The sequence below is a fragment of the Aythya ferina genome (assembly GCF_964211825.1).
Source record: "Aythya ferina genome assembly, chromosome: 11".
Taxonomy (NCBI): domain Eukaryota; kingdom Metazoa; phylum Chordata; class Aves; order Anseriformes; family Anatidae; genus Aythya; species Aythya ferina.
This window is the reverse complement of record NC_140307.1, coordinates 834,880-861,563: the sequence shown is the minus strand read 5'-3', so window position 1 is coordinate 861,563 and position 26,684 is coordinate 834,880. Positions and strand designations below refer to the sequence as shown.

The 26,684-nt window shown below is 47.8% G+C and overlaps 3 protein-coding genes across 3 annotated transcripts in view; 2 read left to right on the top strand and 1 right to left on the bottom strand.

The window, feature by feature from the left end:
• Positions 1-4,318, top strand: part of ADAMTS7 (ADAM metallopeptidase with thrombospondin type 1 motif 7) — a 45,209-nt gene extending 40,891 nt beyond the window's left edge. Inside the window, exon 24 of the mRNA XM_084532669.1 lies at positions 2,471-4,318. Within this exon, the coding sequence (XP_084388795.1) occupies positions 2,471-2,640 (170 nt within the window). The 3' untranslated portion in view covers positions 2,641-4,318. The remainder of the gene's footprint in view (positions 1-2,470) is intronic.
• A 10,955-nt stretch (positions 4,319-15,273) lies between these two features.
• On the bottom strand, positions 15,274-21,552 carry CIAO2A (cytosolic iron-sulfur assembly component 2A). Its single transcript, XM_084532670.1, has 5 exons — positions 21,349-21,552; positions 19,032-19,196; positions 17,818-17,867; positions 16,051-16,096; positions 15,274-15,747 (listed from the first exon to the last, which is right to left on the bottom strand). Exons 1-5 carry the CDS (start codon positions 21,473-21,475, stop codon positions 15,650-15,652), a joined length of 486 nt encoding a protein of 161 aa, XP_084388796.1. The 5' UTR covers positions 21,476-21,552; the 3' UTR covers positions 15,274-15,649.
• Positions 21,553-22,069: 517 nt separating this feature from the next.
• The window catches only part of SPG11 (SPG11 vesicle trafficking associated, spatacsin), a gene marked incomplete at its 5' end in the record, with an annotated part of 35,562 nt that continues 30,947 nt past the window's right edge, over positions 22,070-26,684 (top strand). The window contains 6 exons of the mRNA XM_084532166.1: positions 22,070-22,284; positions 23,316-23,500; positions 24,249-24,476; positions 24,960-25,158; positions 25,765-25,902; positions 26,035-26,498. Coding sequence (XP_084388292.1) covers positions 22,070-22,284; positions 23,316-23,500; positions 24,249-24,476; positions 24,960-25,158; positions 25,765-25,902; positions 26,035-26,498 — 1,429 coding nt within the window. The remainder of the gene's footprint in view (positions 22,285-23,315; positions 23,501-24,248; positions 24,477-24,959; positions 25,159-25,764; positions 25,903-26,034; positions 26,499-26,684) is intronic.

The window sequence follows — 26,684 nt, the reverse complement described above, 5'->3', positions numbered from 1 at the left end:
AAATGCAGCGCCTTCTCCAGCGCTCGATCCCAGTGGAGGGCACCGCAGGCCCAGCAGCAGAGCTGGGGCCAACACTGGTTAAACTGGGAGCTGGCTCCGAGAGCGCCCGGCAGGCCAGAGGTCAGCGGCTCAGTGCGCTCGTCCTGCTGGCTCAGCGCTCAGCCCAACCTCTCCTTGTTTTTACAGAACCTGTACCAGGAAGTTTATTTTTCCCCAGCATGAAAGTAAATGCTTAGGTCTGTAAGGCAGAAGCTTAAATGAAGTTTAAAACGACTTCCACACCGGCTTAAAAAAAAACAACCGCAGAAGTGTGGGTTTTCAGTTTCTAATGTGCTGACTTAGCCTGGATTTGGGAAGCCCTGCTTCAAGCCATTTCTGCAGAGTGAAATTTGGCACCATCTCGAAGATTGGAGCGTGCGCTCAGATGAAGTGTTAGGATTATAAAAAAAAAATTGTTAATAGAAAAAATAACAATAAAAGGATTAGATGAAATTTGGGTCAAACCTATGGGGACCTTCTGTGAAGAGCTGAAAAATGAAGTGCTTATTGCAGCTTCCCTTGCCCAAGCCCAAGTTCCAGGGAGGAGCCGCGGGCGCAGCCAAGATTTTCCGCGCTGGGTCTGACCCCGCGTGCATCCACCCCGGGGCTCTGCGCTGGGCCAGGGTCTGGCCGCCCTGGGAAGCCCCCGGCGCTCAGCAGCTCCCGGTGACTTCATTTCATAAAAATGCTTTTTAGAAATGGATCCTGGCCCTGGGCTCGGCGAAGGAGTGGTGGCCACCTCCGGTGCAGGGGCGGGCGGCTCTGCCCTCCCTCCCAGCCCGTCCCGGTTTCCATTCCACAGCAGGGGCGCCTCGGATGTTAGTGCAGCGTGCGAAGGGAGCTCTCGGTGGCGGGGCTAACGGGCTTCAGCCTGCACACAGGGCCTGGCGATGCAGCTGTGGGAATTTCCATCCCAGCGCCAGGGCGCTGACCCGTTGGAAAGGGATCAGACGAGAGCGGAGCCGTCCGCTGCAGCCCGGGGAGGTTTGCCCTGCAGCGAGGCTCCAGCAGCAAAACCCCCACAGCTCCTGCAAGGGAGGGCAGGAGGCAGCTTGGGCGCGATCCATGAGTGACTTTCTAGGAAGGCTGCTGGGATAAGCACGGGCTTTTTGCTTGGGAGCAGCCCCAAGCAGCACAAGGTGTGCAGCTGCCTGCTGAATATCTCCGTGTGCTGTGTGGGGCCATCCCAGCACGGCACGGCTCCCGCAGCAGTGCTGAGCCTCCGAAATGTTGCTGGTGTTCCCAGCACCCCAGGTGGTGGTGCTGAGCTCTTCTCAGCCCCCGATTTACACTCCCAGCCACAGCAGCATCGGTGTGAGGTGATTTCTTCAGGGCACAGGGACACCAGGGCTTTGCAGAATTAGCTGTTGTTAGCGAGGAAGAGAGGAAATACCTCGACCGAAATAGAAAATTAATTTTAGAACAGGATAGTGACCTCCGTGCTGGCGGGGTGGGGGCGCTGAGGGCTGCGACTGAACTCCAAAGAGGGAGGAAAAGTCTCTGTGCTGCATCTGCTGCTCCCTCGCGCTCACTACTGAGGACCAGATTGTCCCTCATGGGAACGGGGGCATCAGCCTTTCCCTAAACAAAGCCCTTTGTTCACCGAAAGGAGACGGGGTGGGGCAGTGCTCCGCGAGAGCTCCCCGGTTCCCTCCCCACCGCTGGTGTTTCCCCAGCAAAAAGTGCCCTGGGAAGGGGAAAAGCCTTTTGTGGAGCCGTCCGGTGGGGGCTGTTTGGTGGGGGGGCCACAGGGCTGCCAGCTGCAGGAGCAGCCTTTGCCCTTTTCCACAGAGAAGCCGTCGTGTTAGTTAATCACTTGTACAGGAGGTGCAGTTGGACAGAACTGACGTAATTCAAATGTTTTGCACAGCTGTGTGGGACCCGGTGATGCACATGCCTGTTTTTGTGTAAGCTGAAAACGGAGGAAATGAAGAATCCAAGCACAGCACCGAGGCGAGCCTGCAAACAAGGCGTGCGTGGCGCGGGGGCTGTGCCGTGCTGCAGCCCCTTCGAGCCCGGCCAGGCTCTGGTGGAGCGAGCAGCTGGGCAGAGCGGGGCACGGGAATGGGGCCGATTCCTGCAGCCTCTGCTGCTGGTGGGGGCGAGGCTGCTCCCTCCTCACACATCCTACGGGATGCCCGGCACCAGGCTTTGTACGTGGCGATGAGGGAGGGCGTTCTGTGGGGGGCAAGGTCTCTTCGGGCAGCATCCAGGGGGGTGGATGAAGTGCCTGAGTGGTGCCACCAGTCCTGGAGAGGGCTCCTGCGGCTGCCGGGTGCTTGTGGAGGCAACGGTGGCTGCGGGCACTTTGCTCAGACGAAGGTGGGCTCTGCATTTTCGGAGGTCCCTGCCAGCTGTGCTGTAAAATGCCTGATAACCGTCCGGGTGCCGTGGCAGTAACGCTGTCCTTGTCCTCTCACATCCTCTCCAGGCTTTGTCTGCGAGCGCGACCGCTTGACGTTCGGCTTCTGCCAGACCCTGCGGGTGCTGGGAAGGTGCCACCTCCCGACGGTCCACGTCCAGTGCTGCCAGAGCTGCCGCCAGCACGGGCACCACGCGCCCGGCCGGGACCGCGGGGACGAGCGGGCCTCCAGGAGGTGACAGGACCGTCCCCGAGGGCAGAAAGCACCGGGACCCGCGGCGGCTCCGGGAGCAGCCCTGCGGCACAGCAGGGAGCTGGGGAGCAGCCGGGCGTGCTGCTCTGTCGCCACACGGTGCTCTTGCAAAACACAGGGAAGGCTCCATTTGTTGTATTTGTGCTCCACATAACGGTGCTCAAACCTTCAGTCTGAAAAATTGTGTCTGGCTCGGGCTGGGTGCGCGGGTCCCACGGGGAATGGGCCGGGGCGGGCGCAGCTCTCCGTCGGGGTTGCAGCCAGCACTGAGCGAGCAAAGAGAAAGCATTTTAGGGAAGGGAAACTTAAAGCAGCAATAATTTGGGGGAGACTTCTCAGAAATGCTTATGGTGCTATCACTTGACATTTTAAGCCTCTTGATGGTGTTGGCAGGCCAGCACGAAACTCCTGACTTTTATCATTATTTTTATATATGTACGTGAGTATCTGTCATTCCACCACTACAGCTGACCATGTGGAGTCATTTTTTTTTCCCTTAAGGGTCTGGAAGCTGGCAGCCCATTTCCGTAATTTTCATTGACTTGTTTACGCACTGAAGCTAAATAACTGTAATTTAAGAAATGGAGAGAGATCAGAGGCAGAAAGCTTTCGGCTTCAGTTCCCACCACCAGTCCCAGGCTCGCAGCGCACACAAGGGCTCTGCCCTCTTCATCCCGCTGCTGGCTTCTGCTGCAAAGCCATCGCCCACGCTCCTGGGCAGTGTGGAGGCACTGGTTAGGGACATCAAGGCATGAATGAAACGAGTCTTGCTCTGGAGCCGGACAGCGTAGGCCCCTGCACGTGCTGATGACAGAGATGGGAAGCGGCTCTGGCCCCAGCTGGGAGCCTCTGCCCAGCAAACCCCACGCGCTTCCCTTGGCTGCGTGGCTCCTCGCAAAGCCCGACTGGCAAAGTGAATTGTACTCACACAACTGGATTTCCGTATGCAGTTATGGCATAGAAGTGTAATGGTTGGTTAAGGTGTTTTTCTGTGCTCTCGCCAAGCTAAAACCCTTCTTTCTGCTTATATAGAGTCACTTCTGTTAAGGTTAGTCGATTCTTTTATCTAGAGTATCTGCTATTGTACGAGCGGCACCTCGGCTCGCGCAGCCCTCGCAGCCGGTGCTCGTGTGCTGATCCTCGGTGTCTGGGGAGGTTTTACTCTTGGGTTGGTTCCTGGAGGGTGTCGGGAGCATCTCGGTGGCACGTCCTTTCTGTGGTACTCTTCAGGCTATAGAAGATGAAACTGGGGAGACCGCGAACACAACCCTGCTTGCGCTACACTGAATGGAAAAAGGCCTGAGCCCGGCACGAGCTGCCCTGTGTTGAGCAATGCGGTCACAGAGTCCAGGATGGATTTTTTTCTTAATTTGTACTGTCTGGGACAACGTGCAGCACTGCCGCGTAACAAGGGAAATTCCTCTGTGTAATTTGTATGTAAAACAAGCCAAGACTTCACTGTTTGTGTTGTACTCCTCTCCAATGTGGTGTCAATTTTTATGTGTCAAAGCCTGCGTGCATTCCTGTTTTCCTTTGCGTTGGCACCATCCGTCCTCTGCTTCTGTCAGTGCTCCGAGGTTTTGCTGAGGAACAGCCTCCAAATGTGTTGGGTTTTAATGGCTATAGCTCATAAGTGTGTTAAATTAAACAGTTACTGAAGGAAATGGAAGGGTTTCATATTTTCTCTTCCCTCTGGGGAATTTTAAAGGGCTTTTCACTGAAAACTCAGTTAAGTGGAGGCTCTTTAGGTACTGACAACAGCAGGGGTTTGATTACTCTCATCTTAGCTGCAGCAGAATGGAGCAATCAGTTTGCATCTGAAAATCATTTAAGGCAGCCGATTGAAACTGGGATTTGTGTGATTACAATCTGAGCTCTATAGATTTGGGGTAAAGTACTGGCACGCACAAATCTAAAGGCTTCAGCTTTGGATTGCGGTGCTGCTGACTCCAGGATTGCAAATCAACTCATTTCAGTGCCAACTGTAAGGACGAAGCAGCCCGAGACGAAATGCTGCTGCTCCGTGTGTGACACCACAGCCAGTGCAGGCAGCTCACATCGAAACGCAGACGCTCATCGCAAGAATTATTTAAATTCTCCCTGATTTATCTGCACTTTGATACATTAGAGGTGAAACACCTCTGAGAGCGGGACCTGCTCTAAACCAGAGGGTGCGCAGGGGGGTGCAGAGCTCATCGCTTCCTCTCGCAGCAAATCCAGACCGAGCCCAGGAGCAGACTGGGATATTTCCTTGCTCTGCATTGTCAATATTGGTGTTTGGACCTGCTGCTTGTAACCAAGGAGCTAAACAGAAATGCCTTTTTTATTTAAAAAAAAAAAAAAGTTTCATTAATGTGTCAATACTAGAAGGTTATTACTTTAGAAATAACCACAGCAGTAGTCTGCAAATGAAGGCAGAAAAGCGATTATAAATCAGAAGATGTTTGGAATAGAAACTGCTTTTCTCTGCAGTATCTAAGGGCGTGGTTTACCAGGAAAGCAAGTTTATCCTTTTTGCTACGTTAATTAGAGCAGAGTGTGAAAGAGAAAAGCAGGAACACGTCAGGTTCCAGCTTCTGGACATTTTTTTTAAAAAGAAAATTGAATTTCATTCTTCTGAGCAGATCCTATGTGCAGCAGCAGAGCAGGGGGTCGCTGGCTGCCCGTCCCACCCGGCGCTGCACCAGGCCGGGCACCTGGGGGCTGCAGCTGCAGCGGGCGTCATTTCTTCCCAGAACTCACCCCAGCTCTGCAGTCACTATTCCGTTTTCTCCTTAGCGTGTCTTTCAAGGCTTACTCATTTTCCTGGCGCTGTTCGTGCTCCAGTGTCACCAGGAAAGGTGCGGTCTGCTTGCTCTTCAGAGGCCACGGCCACGGTCCCCGAGCTCGGTGGCCTCGCACGCTGCCCGCCGGGACGGTGCCGCACACCCTGGGCCCTGGGGCATTCCCCTCCCAGCCCTCGCTGGCAATAGCCCGTGCAGAAGAAAAGCCCTAAGCGATGCTTTTCATCACAGATACAGGATATGTGGCTACCGGGATGCATTCAATTTGTCATTATAAGATACTTTTGGTTCATTACTTCAGAAAGACCCCATTGAAGACCAACTGTGCACAACACGTATGCTTCATTTGCCACACAGCAAAGGCGGGTTTTCCCACTAATTGTGAACCTTCGCAGCGCGGGACTCGGAGTCTCTCTGACCTTTGTCCGCTCGGTTTTACTTGGCCTGTTTGAAAAACATTTGGTTTCCCTGCTAAGCTGCCGGGCACGTTGCTCTTGCAGCCAGTTGCCATCCGGATGCGGTGCCCTGGGTCAATTTAACGGGTGCTGCGGGCTGGCTTTTTGGGCAGGAATGCACGTTTAAACAAATCTAGGCGAGCTTAATCACAGCAGCCACTGATAGCGGAGCAAGGCAAGGCTGGGAAATGTCTCCTGTTTCAAGTGAGTTGGTCTCAAGGCATTGTGTCATTGAGGGCTTCGGTGTGCGTGGCACAGACTGCACCAATTCTGTCCTCATCACGGACACTGCGGGCTGCTGGTGTCTGAGCACACCGACCTGCTCACAGCTGTGCACGTTTCGTGTGACCACACGGACACACAGGCAGCAGGGCCCCTCGCTGTGCCACCGCCGTGCTAAGTCGGGAAGCACATGTGTGGCGTAATGGGACCGATGCTCTGCAAGGTTCTGCAGGGCACCCTTTCTGATGTCTTAAACAAAACCTGAGGCAGCAAAGCTCCCCCTGTGCAGCTTCCAGCTGCTGACGGCTACCACAAGGTGCTGGGGGGTGGCAGTCGGGCACAGCACAGCAGCAGTGCCCCTTTGAGTGGAAGAACTCAAACCCAAACGGGCAAAAATGGAGAGAGCTGTGCCAGTGCTTTCAGCTGAAACTTTCCTGACACCGAGCATAGGGGGGCTCACCAAGAGCTGCAGCAATGCACAGTGTTTGTGCCCAGACACCTCACCCAGGGAGCGGCACTGCCGGGTGGGGGCCGTGCTCCTCCTCAGCCCCCGGCCTCCCCCAGCCCCTGACCTCCGGCCGCCCCAGCGCACCCGACGTGGGCTCAGAGCAGATGCTCACAAGTAGTTTTTTCCTGTATTTCCCACAAAGGAAATAGAGCAAACAATATGTTTTTTTGAAGAGGCTTTCAGTTAAGTTTCCTGACATCTATTGTAAACTTCGGCTGCTAATTAGGGAGCAGGGAAAGATTTGCTCACAGGTTTCACTTGCCGTTTTTCAGCGTCACACGTCATCCACCCGCAGACGACGGATCTGGCACGAGGGGAAACCATCACATCATGCAGCTCCATTCTTGACAAGCTGTTGATGAAACAAATTTGAGAAATGATTTGACCCTGAAGGCAATGTGCCCCGAAGTGCAGCTTTGAAGTGATTGCTCAGGTGTGCTGTGGGAGCAGGAGCTGGCTGGGCAGCGCGGGGTGTGCTCAGGAGTTAAAGTTCATCCAACGCTCAGTGCCAGCACGGGGGAACTAAGCCCTTAGCCAGGCCACTTCTCCCACTAATTGTTAAACCTTGCCTGCTGTTTTCATTACGATTACAGAAATATTGACTTAAATTACTTCTCCTCCCAGATTTTGCTACTTCCCATCCAGCCTGCAGCTGCAGCCCCTCTGAAAACTGTCCTGACACCCACGACACCAAACGTCCCTGATGCCGAAGGACTTGGCTTGTCTTTTTTCAGGGCCAGTTGTAAATACAAAACCTGTTTCTCCACAGGCTTTCTGTTTATGTGTATGAAGACTTTTATGTATAAACAGATGATTTCACTGCTGTGCCACCAAGCAAACCACCAAGGCCAGGACACCACAGCAGCTGGCGTTGCCTTGTGTCGAGGAGGTTGCAGCTCCCAGCAGTGCTGGCATGGGCACAGGGCATGTCCTGAGGTCACTGGGAACCCCCAAAACCTCCACTGCTTCTCCTTCCAGCCTCCTCTTAACATCCTCCTCTCATCCTCCCTCGTACTGCAGACAGGATTAGATCCACTGTCCCCACATGGCCTCCGGCTCTCTGAAAGCAGGAGGCAGGCACAACTTAAGAAAAAATGTTGAAAAATGCGAGAACTCTCTTTTTAGGGGACAGTGACCGATATGGGAAAGAACAGGGTGAGGATCTGGTAGCAAATTTGTAAAGAGGACTCGTGGCTATAGAAGGCAGCCAGAGCTGGTGCTGCCAAACCCCCGGCAGGTAGGGGCAGGAAAGGAGGGCAGCAGGGCTGAAGCCCTGCCCTGGTCCTGCAGGCACAGGACCTGTACTGGCACAGTGACCTGAGCTGCTTGGGAAAAGCTCGTTCCCATGTGATGATGGTGGGACAGGAGTGACTTGGGAAGGTGGGCGCCAAGCAGAAGTATCAGACGTTACCAAAGTAGTGAGGTTTCTAGAAGGAGTGGCAGGATGGAGTTGGCCAGCACTCTGAGACTACTGAAGGCAGCTTCACAGGACAACCTCCAAAAGGAAGGCACTGGGGCACAGCCCGTAGCTTGTGTTTTGCTGCTGCTTCTATTTATTTGTCGGGATCTCCTGAAGCCTCTCTGAGAAGAACCAGAGGTTTTTGGCTTCCGATTGGAAATCAGACCTTGTGTTCCCCCTGGTTACCTCCAGACATTTCCAGAGCTGGAGACAGGAAGGAACTGAGAGCTCATTAATTGGGAAGCAACAGGAATTTTATGGAGCGGGTACTTTGTCACTTATTAACAATAACACTTAAAACACTTCCGTATCTCAAGAAGCCATGGGATTGCCCTGTCAGAGCACCTGTGTTCTGCAGACTGTCAAATTCCCCCTCCCAAGTGCTTCTGTCCGGAACAGACAAACTCAGACGGAGTATTTTAATCCCCAAAGGGCCAGGGAGGTCACCGGTCCTCCAGCCCAGCACCAGCTGCCCAGACAGCGAGGGATCCCGTCCCGCAGGTGACCGAGCACGAGAGGAGGCCAAGCAGGAGGCAGCGAAGCACAGAGCAGGAATAGCTCACAGCCAGCCCCTGGCGGCAGCGCTGTCCCCACATAGTTTGCTTTTATCCAGGAAAATTTTGCATTTTTGGCACCAGCTTTAGGCAGCAGTGCTGATGTGGTCCTGCTGCAGTCACTGTGCTGGAGACCCCCTGGGTGCAGGGGGGCTCATAAACCCATTTGTAATCTGTTGGCCACAGATTTTACTCGTGTTTGTGATCCCTCCAAATAACCCCTTAGAAGTCACTAATGGAGGTTCACAAGTTGATTTTTAAGGACTCAAGGAGTGATTTTAGCCCATACAGGATCAAGTAAAAATAACTGGGCTTCGTTAGACAGTAACGGGGTGGCTTAAAGGTACAATTAATTCTACATTGACATGTCTGATGGCATAATTACAGCCTCAGCTGAACCCCATTAAAGCAAGGTGTGTTTGCTGAACTCCCAATGAGCCAACCCTGCCCAAGGACCTGGGGACACAGCTCAGGGGACAGCCAGCATCCACCCTGCAGGAACCAGCCCAGCCTCCTGGATCACAGCAAGCACATGGCCCCTTCTGCACCACAGTCCTGTCCATGCTTCACGGAGCAAATTTCATAATTTATATTTATTTCTATCCCCTTGGTGCAGGGTTGATGCAGCTATCAGCAAAGCCACGTTTTGGGAAAAGTCGGAGAAGCGAAGGTAGGACAGGAGGAGAAGGATTTGAAGAATTTTGTTGCTTTGCCAGTTTTACCACCACCAGCAGGAGGTGGGAGGAGAGAAAGGAGAGAGAAATAAGCTGCTTTGGGCCTTGGCCACACGGCTGGCACCAAGGCACTGCATGCTTTGCTCACCCAGAGCATTGGTTTTGTCATGAAATGAAGGAAAACTGCTTCACACGTGTTGAGGGAGGGGAGAAAGAGCAGGAGGATCTGCGCAGCCCGGGACAGCATTAGCAGAGCCACTGCTCTCCTCTCTGGGACTTGGCTTTTGACCTGTGTTTGTGCCTTATGGAAAGCTCAGCAAGGCTGGATGTAAATATTTAGAAACATCTATACGCTAAAAATAGTTCTCTCTATATATGCTCTGTTGCCATCTGTCTAACAGCTTAAGCATGGCTAAAAAAGTTCTTCTACCCCTTCTGTTCCCAATCCTATGGCCCCACTAGAGTTTCTGAATTCCCTCATCTCCAGCTTGCTTTTTCCTCCCACTCCTGCAGCTCAGCTCCTACATATTTCCCCAAGCTGCATCACCCCAGTCCTACACCCCATCACCGAGCTTTTGGGAACAAGCCCTGTGAGGCACTCACACAGCCCCGCTGCCATCAAGGCCGGGGTGAGAGCTCAGGGGAGAATTCACCGGTGGCAGAGGAAGCGAACAGGCCCTTTACCTAACTTTGCAAGGACTTGCAGCCCAGGGAACTGGGCTTTCCAATCTGTTATTTTCTGCCTAGAGAAACAGGAGCTGCTAAAAACACCCTGCACATGCACCTGGAGCTCAGCAAAGGGAATATCCTTCTGGAGGAATGGGAGAAGAGGCACAGCCTACCTCTGTGCTCAGCCCATGGTGCGATGCTGTGCTGGGAGCTTGGGCAGGGTGCTGGGAGCAGGGGTTCACGGCTTCGTGTGGCTCCATGGCTTCTGGTGCCCTCTGCAGTTGTAAAAGTAAAGGTGTTTTTAAAAACTCAGCTCACAAACTCCATCAATCACCGTGACTACACACGAGTAAGCAACTGCAACTGGAATGCCAAGTGGTTCCCGCTCCTGTGCATAACTCTAAAATCAGTAGGACTTCCTCGGGGAAGCAGCAGCAGGGTTTTGCTGGGCTCATCTGGAGGCAAACACCAGTGGGCAGGCAGCACACTGCATTTTAAAATATTTCAGCCATCAGTGGCCTGTTCCTGTTAGCAGCATGGAGGCTGTGGGCTGCAGCTGGGTGCCGAGCACTCATGTGCAGGGAGTAAAGCATCACCTGCTGCCTGCCGTACTTCAATGCCATTTACGTGCAAATCCCACACTCGCTTATCTGATTACAGTCCAGCAGCTTTAATTTAAATTAAAGGTTTTCTGAAACAGGCTGGGACTCTGAAAGCATGACTTGGAGCATCTTTGTGTGGAATCAGGAAATGAAATAAGATAGCTCTTTTGGGATTACGTTTCTAGAGGAATAAAGCAAGTCAGTGCCATTTCCCTCCCCAAGAAAAGCCTTTTCCTCTTCCCAGGCTACTTTGGGTCTTTCCCATGGCTGAGGGATACACTTACATTTAAATCCACATGGAGCTGGTGTAACTTGAGCAGAATTACTCCCCCAAAGCCCATTGACTTTTGCAGGAGGCTTTGCTTGCAGCTGGTGGCCCACAACACGCAGTAATTCTGCAGTGCACGCTGCACTGGGTGCGGGCAGAGCTCTCCCTCCTACAAACACTTTCACCCCCTGAAAACTCATTTAGCAGAGGCTCCTCTGGGACACATCATTCAAATCCAAACTGATCTATCAAACAGCTGTCTCTGGACTGTGGCAAAATTCAGTAGGGAACAGGAAAAGCACTTGGACATTTCAAGGCTGCGATTAGTCCCTTCCCAGAAATTAATAACCCAACAATGGGCTCTGCCATCAAGCAATGCCTTTATGGCTTTCCCTCTGACGTTAAGGCACCGTTTCCCTTTGCTACATGGTTTAGGTCCTCAAGGGACTGGTCAGGGGCCTGCTGATGATTTTGCAGCAAAGTCCTAAGATGGGCCTTTATGGATAGCAGCGTGATGGCCCTGGTACAAAGCTAGGATGGGATGGGATGGGATGGAGCCCCCATGCCTGCTGCAGTCGCAGCCCCATGCACGTACAGATGGCTGCACGTGGTGCTGCTCTCCTACACTACAACACAGCATGAACATCAGCACACCACAAAATCAGTGTGAAAGATCAAATGCAGGAGTTTTGGTATGGCAACAGACAAAGAGGGAAAATGTAAGTGCTATTTTGGGATGTGTGGTAGCAACAAGCAAGTTTTTTCAAGGGATGGGGGTTTTCCAAGAAAGTTTCTGCTTTAAAGGCAGAAAACGTAAAATGTGGAATTAGAAGATAAAGTGACAGCTCTGAGGGACAACTCCCCGGTCTCTAATGGTGGCTTTAAACCAGTGCAACCTGGAACTCTGATAAAGAAAATTATCTTTGCCCCATAGACTTACATCTGGGACCATTACTAAGCAGCCCAGAAAAACCAAGACAAGCAGCAAATAACAACAGCCCTCGAGCTGTAGTTGGCCCCACGCTCACCAGCAGCCTGCGTGCTCTCAGTCAGCACTGGGACACGAGTTGGACTTGATGATCCTTGTGGGTCCCTTCCAATTCAGGATATTCTGTGATTCTATGGGACACAGCCCCAGCTTCAGCTGCTGGTGGCTGGGCTGGGCTTCCCTTCGAGGCGAGAAGAACTGCTTTTAAGGAACAGGGGAGGGAAAATAAAAAAACAGGGAACACAAGCACAAGTTTTGAAAAGCTCCCAATCACTGAGGTCTTCTCTCAATGCTCCCCCTTGTGGGGAAAAGGCTTCCAGAGCATTTTTCTCTGCATGATTCTTTCTCTCCAGGAACTATTACAAGTTTAAAAAATAATCCTTTGCTTTTGTTTTTCTCCTTATGAAAAGGAGCAAAATGACAGATTTCTTCTATTAAATAAAACAAAGTCAGAATAGCTTTAATTTTAAGATGGAAATAGAGACTCTTCTGTATAAGTATTACTCTCCTCTAAGCTATTTCGTGAAGACTTGCAGATAGCACCTCAAAGCCATTTCAGATATGATGCATGACAGCAAGCCTTGTGGAGTAATAAACGAAAACAGAAGTTGCAAGAAACAGCACAAGCACCACCGTATGTCACAGTTTAGCAATTTAGAAATTTCAGGAAGAAGTGTTGTATTAGTTAATTGTCATCGTCAGCCTACATTTCTAAACAGAGTAAGTCCTTTATATTTATTAAAGACTATTATTTGGGCTCATTTTTCCATTTGTGTTACATGTTTTATGGATTTACCGTGCCATCGTGCTGCTCATTCTTCTTCTTAGAGCATCCTTAATAGAGTTTTGAAACGACAGATTGCCCCCTACTGTTTTTCTCTTGATAGTCTTTAAAAATAGAGCCCCGGTCTAGCTGGAGCCTTCAGGCTCCATCATACTAAAATAATTAACAAACTTCCTTTGTTGTCCACTGTTACTGGAAATTCTCAGAGCAAGGTTACTACTTGCCACCAAATTCACAGCTTTCAGAACAGTCTCAGAAACTCTTAATGAGTTCATTACAGGTTATTGTTCATTCTGTTCTAAGACTGCTATGAATTGAATTGATTGAATCTAAAATCGTGACATCCTGGGAACACATTCCCAGCGAATGAATGCATAATTTTCAAAAACTGTTCCAGATGAAATAAAATATATTGTCACGGCATCAAAGCATTTGCAGAACTTAAGGCCTCTTCTTTATTGTTATTTGATGATGATGCATTTCGACATCTAACCGCATAAGTTTGTCAGAGGAAACCCCAGACCCTCCAAGAGAATCACAGCGAATACTGAAAATGTAATTCCTTCACAGCTAACATTGCCAAACAAGTGGCCAGCTACAAAGTGTAATGTAGTAGTTTTAAGTAACCCCTTGCAAAAAACACCCCAGTACTCCCAAGTTAGGGGTGACTGAGGCTGCAAAGAGCAAAGAACGTGCTGCAGAGCCATCAATAAACAGATTCATTACTGGTAAACAAAATTAGCTATACACAATATCAAAACTTACTGTGTTTAAACTACACGTGTTGTTATTTATCATCCGTTGTACACAGCTGGGGAAGCACAAGGACTAACCCACTATCTGCACGTACTGAAACTACAATTTGCAATTGCATCTAACTCATTTTATTAAAGAATAAACCATGGGGAGTAAAAACATTGGTCTTGTTCTATACCTCTCTTCTAACGGTATGGCACAGCAAAACCAGGCACCTTATCACAGGAAAACATCTCCCTCTGCTTCTCATAGAGAAGAAACTACTTTATAGAAGTAGTTGTCAAGTAGCAAGCCTGTTGAAAAAAGCAACACCACAAAACCTCACAAAATGCTTCCATTAGGATACTTTGTGATAAACTATCCCAGCAGTCATCTAAATGCACAGATTGTTGGTTTTGACCAAAATCGGACATAAATAAAAAACGTCCATGGGTTACATCACATTTTGGAAATACCACCACAATTTTAGTTCCCCATGTAAGTACCAAGCAGTTAGTTCCCTTCACATCCTGCTAATACCTAAGTAATGGACATAGCACTGCCCCACATTTAAGGTTACATCCAATTACACTTCACAGAAGCATCTGCACTTAACTTATAAGAACTTGTAGGTTCTGCCTGTGGACATACACAACTTCCCTCAAGCTAAACTCAGCCTGAGCATTTGAACTACACATCAAATTTAACTTTGGGGATTCAGCTTCAATTAAGACAGTAATTTAGCAGATCCTTTCTTTTCCCACCCCCTAGCTGGAACTGCCAGCTCTGCAGAAATGAAGTAACCCACAGAAGAAAGGAGATTGCTGTCCACCCTTTCCCCTCTCCCCATTTTTTTTTTTTTTTTGATAAATAACTTGGGCACCAACCATAAGGAGATTACAAGTTCTTCTTGGCACAGCTGTGACATTTGTCAGCATACAACTTCACAAACGGAAAATTTCCTCTGCCGTTTATAATGCACAACCTAGCTGGAACCCATTCAATCATTTCATGCCTTCAGGAAAGCTTTATGGGGCTTACCATTAAAATGGTTACAAATCCCTGAAATCTCAACAGATGTTTGCATGGAACCCCAGGGATTTTTTCAGTGTTTAACCAAATACAAACTCACTAGAGTGATCACTGGTTCAGTGAGGAATGGCTCTCTACATCTCATACAAACCACTGCAGGGGATAACTGTTATGCTTAGACCAGGTAACATCCCCCGAGATACTGGAAGAGCTTATCAGGTGCTATGGGGCACGCAGGGATGGCAGTAGCCTCTCTTACCATGGACATGCTCACCACTGAGGCCCTCCTGTGGCTGTACAGCAAATACTGAATGTCACTTCCATTGAGAGGACAGCTGAGTGAGAAATAACTGCTTAATTCTTCAGGGAAAGTAAATTGCATGGTTGAATCCACAGCTGCAGTAGGAATCTAGCCCTAGGGAAACGTCTTCAGAGAGAAAGCATATGACAGCTGGCAACATTACATACACTCCAGATAAGATTAGTGAGGGAGCAGCAAAAAGAAACAGGACAGTGGCAACCACTGGCTGCGGGATTCTCTCGCTTTTCATGCTGCAGTTCAGTTGTAAGGAAGAGCAGGATCAAATTGGCAATGCATCACCCATAGGAAAACTTTGCCTTCAAGATAACTGTAAAGCAAAGCCTCCAGAATCAGAAACGTGTATTTACAGGGAAAACAAAATATTTAGCAGGAATAGCATCCTAGTAAAAATCTACCTTGCTGCAGTCCAATCGCTTGTTTCCAAATTCTTTTTCTGAATTCATTTCAAATTTAATGTGTTCATCAGCAACAAAGTAGTTGAATGACACGCTTATTTCTCTAACAGAAATCTTAACCTAAGCTTAAAGAAAAAAAGAAAAAAGTTTCTGAACTCAGAAAGCAGCATTTCAGTATAAGAATCTGTTTTATTTTTATCGTTCAGTGATTGAAACAATATAGAAATTTAACCTGCAAAACTGAATTTATATCACAATGTCTATCAGAAGGCAGGACATACAGTGTTGTTTCATTTTTAATCAGATAAAATATTTCTCTGGACACCAGGTATTACAAACTCTTAACGCTATACACATCACTTTATTTCAGAGACTAATTCATCATAATTTAAATCTATCTTATAAACAATTTCCTTTAAAAAAACATATGGAAGATAAAAAGAACTCAAGTATTAAACTCAAGGCCTTGATTATTTTTTCTTTTTTTTAAACAAAGATATTTTAAGAAATGTATCAAAATGATAACTCTGTGGGTATTATAGCTACTAGTCAGGCTCTGTAACACACTGCTCCACAATTTCTCTCAAGTTTGGATTCTCCATCGCAGCTGCTACTCTCTCTTTGTCGTTGATTTGCTTGTTGACTGCAAAACATCATACGAAAAATAAAGTCAGAAACAGTTTCAGTGGTACTGTATAATGTATACCACATCAGTAACATGACAAATGTAAGACACCACATTGCAGTGAAGTTTCTCCAAACCTCATTAATGGCCAGCTCAAAGAGGGAGAAAATGCTGTGTACAGTAACAGCACATTGCAGTAACTTTCACTGCAAATTGCTATTTAAGAGAGTATTTGTTTCTGAAAAGGATAGCAAAGCAGGGGAAGAAAAACACTTCTCAAAGAACAGTCTAAAACTGCTCTCATCTATAAGCTGTACTTACTGTCTTCTTCAGTGGAATGTGTACCTTCAGATATGTAGATTTCCAGCTGAAAGAGAGGTCATTAATGTTAGATTCATACTTTAATCATGAAATATATTCATTACTGGAAGAAAAAAGTGTACCATACACATACAATGCACATAATCCATACTTTTAGAAATATTCACAGACAATGGAAGGGCATCAATGTCAATAACTGATCTTAGACTTTATTGCAATATAATCAGAAGACAATCTCCTCCCCTTTTAGAAGAGGCACCAATAATTCTTTTTCAAAATTGTGGAGTCACTCATTCCTCTCTAATATTAATGGCTCACGTGAGAAAGTAATTGGAGTTAGGCTACTGGAAACATAAGAGAGAACTGGCTCCACCTTTCTACCAAGTTCTCTGCTGCTCACAATTCAGGGACAATTTGTCTGAAAGCCGCTAGAATTGCAAGTGTCACCTTCACAAGCTAAGAACTCTTGAAAAGACACGCAAGTTTTGCTCAGTGATGAGAATCACAGATGATGTTCTATTTGAAATGGTAGTGTAATACAGTATCTATTTCCTGTAAGAGAGCAGACTATGTGACTAAAAGCTAAATAGACATAAATCACCTTCATGCATTTAACTTAACAGCCTAGGAGGAAAAAAAAAAAAAAAAAAAAAAAGAAACATGTCAAGCCACAACTGATGAACGAAAAGAAAAGCAAGTAAACAATGCCTTTTATCTTATCTCACTGAAGCTAAACTTAATTGTTATCATGTGTCCAGCACAACAAATCACCATCTACCTAATTATCTAGAAATGCAAGTCTTGCTCTACACCGTTTAACTGGAATGATGAAGCTAGCAACTATTAAAAAATAAGTAAGAATCAACACCATAAATTCTAAGCTAAAGAATTTATATTATTTTGGGCAAGTTTCTAAAGGCCTATAAAGATTTCATGTTTGTCACTAAAGGTCTGCTCTTAGATCCTGCTAAAACCTAAATAGCTTTCTCTAAGGATATATTAACTCTCTTTTCCTCTATACCCTTACATTCCAGCAGCACAGCCAGGGCTGGCCCCTTTTAAGGCAGCATAATGACCAGGGTCAGGCCCGTATATCATCTATACAACTGTTCCTACGACAGGTCATAAAGAAGAGATTTCCTCAACCCAGCTCCAGTTCTGAATTCTGCAGTCCTTCTGAACCCTAATAAACCTATTCTGAAGTTTTTCCTTCACAGATGATGCCTGGTAGAACTCCCCTGAACTGATTTCTAACTGACAATAGTTATCTTGCTTTCAGGGCTGCTCGCTCACATAGGGTCCACCGGCGAGAGCTATCAGGCATTCCACATGGTACAGTAGATTTAGCAACTACCAACATTTTATTTTTATGATGCTTTGATATGTAGAAATATCACAGAAGGCTAAATTCATTGTCCCCTAAGGCAAGAGCATGACTTAGATTCACTGTAATATCGGCTTTGAAAACATCCCCTCCTCCACCTGAACGTCAGCTGGCCAAAAAAGCCTTGAAATGCGGCGTATTTCAGAAGGTCAGTGACAAACTGCATTTTGTAAAGGAAAGGAAGAGCCACAGTTATTCAGAGATCCTTTCAGGTACTGCACTGTACTTCGACCCTACAGAGGCAAATGACAAGCTTTTAGGAAAAAATCATCCTCTATCACAGTTCGCAAATTAAAAAAGGGAATGCTGCTGGGTCAAGTAAAGAGAAGTTGGCATACAGTCATTCAGGTAGTTTAAAGCAAGTTCCAGAACAGATAGCTTACCTTATGTCTAAAAGGCAAACATCTCTGAAGTTTTATTCTTAAACAAAGGCCTGTTTGAAGAAAAAAAGAGAATTTCTCGTCAAATTCGAGGTTTGAGGTGCATTCTTAGAGTATGACCACTAGCCAGCTGCAGTTTGCTCACAAGATCTGACTTCGCAGTGAACTACACGTGGACAAACACAGCCAAACTGCAGCCCCAGTTTGTCCTCAGGCTGAGCCAGCCGTGCAAATGCGCCCCAAAAGAAACACCAGCTTAGAGCAATCTGTGCAGCTGAGGAAGTGTGGAGAAGGAAAAAAATAAAAAAGCTGTTTACTGCCTACATTCTTACCCACACTAACCAACTATTTAGAACAGTTGCCATAATCCTTTCCTGTACCAGAACAAGGAACTGCGTGCTTCAAAGGTCACACACCACTGAAGGATTGCACAATCACTGATGAACAAAGACCCGGCCAACATTAAGTGCCGAGGACGTGATTAACACCAGTTTATGATGACAGGTACGTAATTGATCCTCAGGTCTCAGTGTTATCCTACTGACACCCCTAACAGGGTCAAACTATAAATTATTAGCATTCTGCATGCTAATGCTTACTACCTATACTTCAATTTCTACATAAAGCAGCAAGGTCTATTTCAGCATAAATACACAACCTTAGTTAAATTAAAGGGTTATGTGCTTTTAAATTTAAAAAAAAACCTGTGAAATCTTTGTATTGATATACCATGGTGAGACTTGCTGATCTTGGTACATTTAAAGAAATTATTTCAGAGAGCAGACGTGATCTCTTCACAAATAGCAAAAAAAGCAAAACAAGCAAGTGCGGATTCTCATTGACTGTAACTGCTCTCAAATTCCTAACAGTTCATAACTTTGTTTTGATTGCACATAATTTTTTTTTCACATGCACAGGGAACAACCCATAAGGGAAGGGAGAATATAAAGAAGGAAGTCTGTACCACTTCTGAGTAGATTTTTGACAGCTGCTCTTTTTGAAGACTCTCCCTAACTCGAAAAAAATACAAGACCTTGAATGACTCCACATCTTCTATTTCTTGTTTGTTTGTATGGCTAGGAGGGTTCTCAAGATGAAATTCCCAGTCAAACTCCTGGCAAAGCAATACTGCCTTTAAACTAAGCAATATATTATTCAGAAAACCTAAAATTAACTCCACATTCATTGTTACAGATTTAATTAAACTAAAATCTTACCAATGAGAGTCGCCAAAGAGCAATGAGGTACTGTTGGTGTAAACCTGATGATAACCAGATACTCATCTTCACCGATCTCATTTACTTCGACGCAGCTTTCCGTTACCACTTCCAGTTCTTCTAAAGTATTAGGTTTCTCCGGGTCCCGGATAGTACGGATTATATCTAAAGCAGGAGACAAGCCACCAACAATAAAGTTGCTTTCCTAAATTTAATACAAGATGCTTTTGATTAGAAGCACTGTTGATATTGATCCTGCTCAGAAAAGGCAGAGCCGTAACTATCAGTGATGTGTTACCTTGTGAGTTGCTTCAGAGCTGGGCACACTAAAGCATTTCTTGTTCACTGTGCACACACTTTTCACACTCTGGTTCTAAACTTGTTATCTGGTTTTACAACCCCATTTTAATAAATAGGAATCAAAACACGCCTATTAAAGGATAAGTATTACCTTCAGAACTACAGCTGACTTGAAATTAGCCTACCCAAAAGATAAGCACAGATGCAATATTTCAGCTAGACTTTGAACAACCTGAGAGGCAAGCAAACCGAACCTTTTACCAAGACGGGTCAATTTTCCTTCCCACCTTTTTCCCCTCCGCTTCCCAGCCAGGGCCTCACAGATAAGATTTTGAAGCCATCTTAAGGAAAGCCAGTACAAAAATAATGCACTAATCCATATTTATCTGTATCAGTGGTCACCTCCTTAGCTTGTCAAATGTGGGGATCAACCAGGTTTAATAAACCTGTACAGAAAATAACTGAGTTGCTTTCCATAGAGGTAATGTGTTCTGGATTAGCTTGTGGAAGTTTCATCACACAATAAAACAGAATTAGCCTTAGCCAACCACAGAAGCCTAGCCAAACAAGGAATTACTTTGTCGATATGTAGAACAGAATCATCTCTGCATTGACATTTCCTTGTAACTTCTGATACATTCTTCCCTCTGTTTTTAAATTGCATCCTCCTTCTGCGTGGAAGTCTGACTTATACAAGAGCGTTATCAGTTACTTTGCCAAGCAGCAGGAGGAACACTAGAGCAGATTTTGTTTAACAGTACTTCATGGATGCCGCTGGTCTTTTAAACTGAAATTTTATAGACACACTTTAGTTCTGCAAAAATTGTGCACAAGCATAAGACTATGGGTCTACTGAAATCAGCGGGACTACTTACGTGCTTAAGGCTCATAACCTAAGTCACTAGAACTGCTGGCGTTTTCACATACCTCTATTTAAACACCACTCAAGTTTCAAAGTTGAGTTTAAAAAAAAACAAAAGAGGAAACATTGTCAAAGTCTTTTCTGTGTACAGCATTGCATAAAATCCTCGCGCTGTCTCTAATTAATTGCATAAAATCCTCACGCTGCCTCTAATTGCCTACACAATAGCAGTGCCTTCGAGCTTCACAGCATTTGCAATACTGCAGGATCCTACACGGAGCATTTCCAGAGGTGAAACCTCTCCGTATCTCACAGGCTGAGCACCAAGAAGCCAGTCGCTCAGTAGCTGAGGTTTTGCTGGACTCCCCCACAGCCCTGCCTGGAATTCCTGGCCTTTCCAGGTGCGCCCAGTTGCTTCTAACCCCAGGTGATGAATGTGGAAGTAACTCCGGGAGCAGGCCCACAGCTGCCCCGTTCCCTTCCCACAGCCGGGAGCAGCGGCCTCATTATGGCCCCGTTACGGCCCCACCGACCGAGCTCAGGCAGGGCCGGGTCCCTCAGCGCACCCCTGGCTCCGTGACCACCCCACGCACCCCACCTGTCCCCAGGCAGCCCGGGGACAGCCAGGAGGTGCCTAGGACAGGCCCCGGCACCTCACAGGGCTGTGGGCACCCAGGGGGCCGCACCCGGCCTGCCCCACAGCCCCACAACCCCACAGCCCTTCTCTCTCCCCCACACGAGGACCCCCCACACCTCCTACACCCCGACAAGAGCCCGGGACCACGGCCCCCCCAGACCCTCACAGGCCCCTCACAGATCCCCCCAGGCCCCTCACAGCTCCCTACAGGACCCCCCAGACCTCCCCTAAGCCCCCCAGGCCCCTCACGGACCCCTCCCAGACCTTCACAGGCCCCTCATACACCCCCCCCAGGCCCCTTCAGATCCCCACAGCCCCCCCCCCAAAGGCCCCTCACGGCGCCCCCACACCTCCACAGACCCCTCACAGCCCCCCCCAGCCCCTCACAGACCCCTTACGGCGCCCCCCAGCCCCTCACAGGCCCCTCACAACCCCCCTCAGGCCCTCCCCAGACCCCTCCAGGCCCCTCACAGGCCCCCTCACGGCCCCCCCCAGCCCCGCCGCTCCCCGGCAGTCACCGTAGACCTCGAGCGCCTTGTCCTGCTCCATGGCCCGGCCCCGGGGCTCATGGCCGGCCCTACGCGGCGCGGAGTAGCGCAGCGCCCTGCCCAGCGCCTGCGCCAGCAGCCCCAGCACCAGCGACATGGTCCCGCGGCGCCATGGGCAGCGCGGAGCGGCCCCGCGCGGCCACCGTCCGCCAGCCCCGGCGGCGCTCTGTGTGGGGCGGGGCGTGGTTATCGGGGCCACGCCCTCTGATTGGACGGGGCGGGGTGTGAGGGGCGGGGTTTAGCTCGTGCTCCGCCCACGGGGCGTGGCCACCCCCGTCCCCTCAGCGGTCTCTTAGGGAAGCCTGAAGGGGGTGCTGCGCGCTGTGCCCGTGGTTCCCTGGTTTTGGCAGCTGTGGAGGCTGCGAGCAGCGTTTGGTGGCACGTATTCCGCTGTCAGTGGAAACAGCGAGCTAGTTAATAATATATTTAATATATTTAATCTATTTAATGATAATCTCGGCCTCACCCGTCCGCCGCAGCCAGCGCTGACCGACAGAGACTACAACTCCCAGCATGCAACGCGGCTCCCCCCTCCACCGCCCCTCAGGCGGTGCTGCGCAGCGGTGCCTGCTGGGAGTTGTAGTCGCGGCGCGCGGCAGCGCTCTCAGCTGACCGGAAGGGGGCAGCCCCGCAAGATGGCGGCGGGCGGCGCCCCCTGAGGAGGAGCCGCGGGGGGAGGGGGGGGGGGAAAATGGCGGCGGGCGCCGTGAGGGAGCTGCGGGTGCTGCTGGCGCCACGCTCGGGGCAGGCCTGGGGCTCCCCGCGGGACGCGGCCCGGCTGCGGCTGAGCAGGGGCCAGGACGCCCTGGGAGCCCTCCTGGCCGCCGGCGGCATCCACCTGGAGGCTCTGGCGCCGGGCGGGGGCGGCCGGGCCCGGGGCTGCACCCTGCAGGGAGCCTGGGCGGAGTAAGTGAGGGGCTGGTGGGGGGGGGGCGGGCTGGGGAGGGCTCCAAACGCCTCAGGAGAGTGAGGGGGGGGGTCAAAACCCTGCCCTGAAGAGCTCTTTGTGTAAAATCCCCGTGCCGCGGGGTGCTGAGGGCTGTGAGGCGTCGGGGAGGGCTGCCCGGGGAAATGGGGCAGTCACCGCACCTGGAGGGCTTTAAAAGACGTTTAGATGTATTGATCAGTGATCTGGTTTAGTGGAGGACCTGGGAGTGTTAGGTGAGGGGTTGGACTGGGCGATCTTGGAGCTCTCTCCCAACCTAGGTGGTTCTGGGATTCTGTAATTACAAAGGTTTATAAAATAAAAGGTGTGGAGGGAGGTCGCCCGGCCTGCTAGATGGGCTGCTGTAGAGCCGAGGCCTTGACTTCCTTTCCTGGTGGTCAGGGCGAGCGCTCGCGCGTGACACGAGGCGGTCACAAGGCGCCTTCAGGCCGTGGTGGTGGCTCCCAGCGCTGAGGCGACCCCACGGGCACGCTGCGGGTCCCAGCAAGTGCGGTGCTGAGCGATGGCAACGCCTGCATGGTGCTCTGTGCCATCCTCTGTGCCCATCCTCTGAGGCCCTGTAGATGTTTCCTCGTTGCCCACTCCCATGTGAGAGCAGGTACGGATGGAGACGGGCACCTGGAGAGTTTGTCAGCCCAAGCAGCAGCGGGGCAAAATGGGTGTTAGGCTCTCTTCACCCTAGCAATGCTCCTCCTGCTTCTAAAAGAAGTCCTGAAGCAGAGTGTAATGTGGCATGGGTGACAAAAGAAAAGAATTACACAGACAGAAATCTGGTCTCTTTAGCAGAGAAGTAGGGATTTCTCAAGCAGTGTCTTGCATTGCAGCCGCCTTTAGAGAACAAGCATGTTATGGTGCGGGAAGGGGCGGTGGCAGAATCTTTATTTCAAAAGGTTAAAATTGAACTGTACATCATTAGCATGCTTCCAGAACTGTTCAGTGTATGAAATGGGGAAAGTAAGGTCAATAAACACACTGAATATTGCATCTTCAGCTTCCTGTGGGAGAATACAGAAGATTGTGATCTACAAGCAGACAAGACAAAAATAGTGGCTCTTAGTAAGAATCACGAACTGTTCGTCTATGAATTCACTATAGAAGATGGAGATTGTAACCTGATTTTCCTGCACAGTTGTAAGGAAGATACGCTTAAAAAGCACCTCGAAGTCAAAAATATTAGTGAGTAAATCTCAACGTGTATTCCATATTTGTAATTGTTACAGGTCCGATTTTGTCTGCTTCATTTGGTGAAACAAATAGATGCAGAACACAAGGGAAGTGTGAAGTATTTTTGCACTGATTTAGCGTGATCAGAAGCAGTATTCATGAGCTTGACAAATAACTGACACTTCTGTAATCAAAGGTGACATTGTTAAAAGGAATTAAGCTGTTGAGGGTCAGATGTTTGGATGACACAAAGTCAAAAATAAGTGTGTTCATGCAGCTGTGCTATCTCCAATTTTCACCGTCATATCAGAACAAATGGGGCTGTTCACTAATCCAGCAAAGACTAATTATGTGTTGAACCTTGTGCTCCGTGATTGGCAAGTGTAGTGTACAGTCATAGTGCAGTCTTTGCAGGACTTAGGGCTTTGATGTTTTACATATTATTTAAAAGTTTCCATTGCTAAAATATCTTTATTTCCAAAGATTGTAGCTTTCAGTGCTGACTGAAAAATGTTTTTGTGATTTTTTTTTGCATTCTTCAGAAGTAGTGTCCATTTAAAAAACTTGTACTGTTGGACACTGTTCTACAATTAATACTCCTGACAAAATATGAGATTTAAACAAAAAAAACAAGCCCCAAATCACAACTTTTATCAGTATAGCGCCTGAGGCAATGTCTTTGAGCTGTGATTTTCTTGAGATACCTTTACAGTCAAAAGTGCCAGATTGCTGTAATCCTAAAATACCTTTAATTTTACAGGTCTTTCTTCAATATTGTCTTTGAGGATACTGTCTTTTAAAGACAACAGATGCCTACTTCTGCTCAATAACTTCATTGTTGTGCATCTTACCTTTCCTGGAGAAGATTCATCATTAGAGACGTGTGACTGCATTACCCTTGATTTGGCACCGCAAGTTTTGGAAAGAATAACAGATATAAACTTCTGCAGGGGAATTCTCTTCTTTTTAGACAGTTCTGGCTGGATTTGTATCCTTTGCAGTAGGCACTAGCTGGTGGTGTAAATGATCTGGAAGAACAAGGTCAGTTTTCTTCTTTTGTCAGGATTACACACAAGTTTCTTTTAACAGTCTTTTTTGAAGGTGCTTTCAGCAGAGAGGTTGTGTGGTTGTGGTCATTTCATCAGAAATGTCTGGGTCAACTCTAGTTTCTCAGCGTATTAGTGGAAATTTGTTCCACACTGGAGTGTTGGTTTTCAGCACTTCTGGTATGTAGAGCTGTGTATAATGTGCTTAAGTCTCCTGTCCCTAAGCTTTCTTTTCTTAATTAGATGCTTTAGAATTAGTCTACCTGGGCTTAAAACGCTGCTGTAAAACACGCAGTTCTAAGTGTTTTGCAGTGCCAAGATTGACCTGGGCTACGAAGTTAACAATTCACTGTCTTCCTCTTCTGTGTAATTTCTTGTTCATTGGACTATCTGAATCCTGGTGTTTTCTTTGACACCTTTTAAAGACATATTTGATTCTTTTGATGGTGCAAATCTAGCGAACATTGATGTAGCGCTCTGCCAGGGAGGTGTGCAGCATGAGAACAGGAGTTCAGCCATCACATCACCGCTCACTGCAGTCAAAGTGTCATATGATCTCAGTGTTGCTGTGATCATCAGTTCTTCCAACAGCGCCATTTCTGTGGATCTAAACAAGTACTTCAGGTATGTTTGCAGTAGAATTGCTCAATGAAAGTTTTAGCAGAATTGCTAAATGAAAGTTAAGTACAACTAACATTAAATGTGCCTAATCTTAGTCCTGTAACAGCTGAGATGCTGTCAGCTTTTTATTCTGAGTGCTGGCTCTAGGGTAGAGCAGAGATTTCACATTTGTTTAAAGATTGCCCATTAATATTTGCTCTACTTTTTAAGCAGCAGGACAGAGAAGTAGAAATGTTTTATAGTGGATTTTTTTTTTCCTAGGAAGATAGGGATATGTGCTCTCAGTTACTGCCAGTGCAGGTGAACAACACCTTTCAGAAGAATGGCAGAGCATATAGGATTGTTAAACTTTTCTGATACAGCCTTTTGCTTGATAAATTAGGACAAGATTGTAATTTAGGCATTGTCTATCTCAGAGGAAATACCATCAGGTTTTGATGGCTTACCTAGATACATTTATGTAGATACTGTTAATCAGAGAGAAAACTGCTTCGCTGATAGCTCCCGTTTTTTCTGATTTTACTCCCGATAGAGTTAAATATGATGGGGGAAAAATTAAATAATCCATCATGGAGGTAAAAATTAATTCTAATAATGATTTCTTTTCAGACAGTTCCCTGGGCATTTGATCTGTAAAAGAGATTCTCAAAGTCTTCCAGTGAAGCCACCTGAAGGTCTTGATGAGGATGACCTTGCTAGTTCTGAGTACAGTATGGAGCTTATGTCATCGTCTTTCCGTGTGGACAGGTACATAATGAAAATACTAATCTAGAAACCAAAAAACATATTGTTTGACTGAGGAAATGTTAAAAGTTGGGTTAGCTGTGTTGTTCCTTCCGTAATACGTGGTATTATGGATAACTTCTTTCTTCATCCCAGGTCCTGGAAGGCACACTTATCCTCACTACGCGATGCAATCAGGAAAAGAAGACCACGTTCTCCAAATTTGGTGTATGACACAAATTTACCGTGGTATCAGTATTTTACCCATCTTGAAGATCATGATCCCTTAATCTATGAAACTCCTGAGAAGGTGCTGGCTGTTGTTCCAAAGGCTGTTTGGTGCGTCCCTTCCAAACCATTACAAAGCAGTGGTACAACTCTCAGTGATTCAGGGCAGCACTGGAAACAAATCTGTGTAGAAGAACCACAAGAAGTGGTGAAACTGGAGTGTAAATCTGTAACTGGAGTTAAAGCACTGTTTGTAATATTAACAAACGATGAAAGATTGACTCTTGCTCTCTGGGATTTCGAGTCACAAGATGTGACTTACTACCACTTCAGCAAAGATTCTGTTTATGTGGATTGTAACGAAGATGTGCCATTATGTCTACTTCTGACAGGTGAAGGGCTTTTTTTATGTAATTGTTTTGGTGCAGGCTTCAGTTAAAGAGGCTTATTGTTTGTGGTCTTCTTCTGTCTGACTGCTGTTTGTGTTCTGTCAGCCTGTCTGGCTGCTGTTGGCTAATTATGAATGTATTCTTGCTGAGGTGAAATCCAAATGGAATCACTACAACTTTGTGTTGTTA

Coding starts and splice junctions, on each gene's coding strand:
- CIAO2A (XM_084532670.1), bottom strand. CDS start 21,475: ATGTCGCTGGTGCTGGGGCTGCTGGCGCAGGCGCTGGGCAGGGCGCTG. Junction 19,197..21,348: donor CAAGGCGCTCGAGGTCTACG/GTGACTGCCGGG, acceptor CTCCTGCTTTAG/ATATAATCCGTACTATCCGG. Junction 17,868..19,031: donor CTCTTTGGCGACTCTCATTG/GTAAGATTTTAG, acceptor TTCTTCAAACAG/GCCTTTGTTTAAGAATAAAA.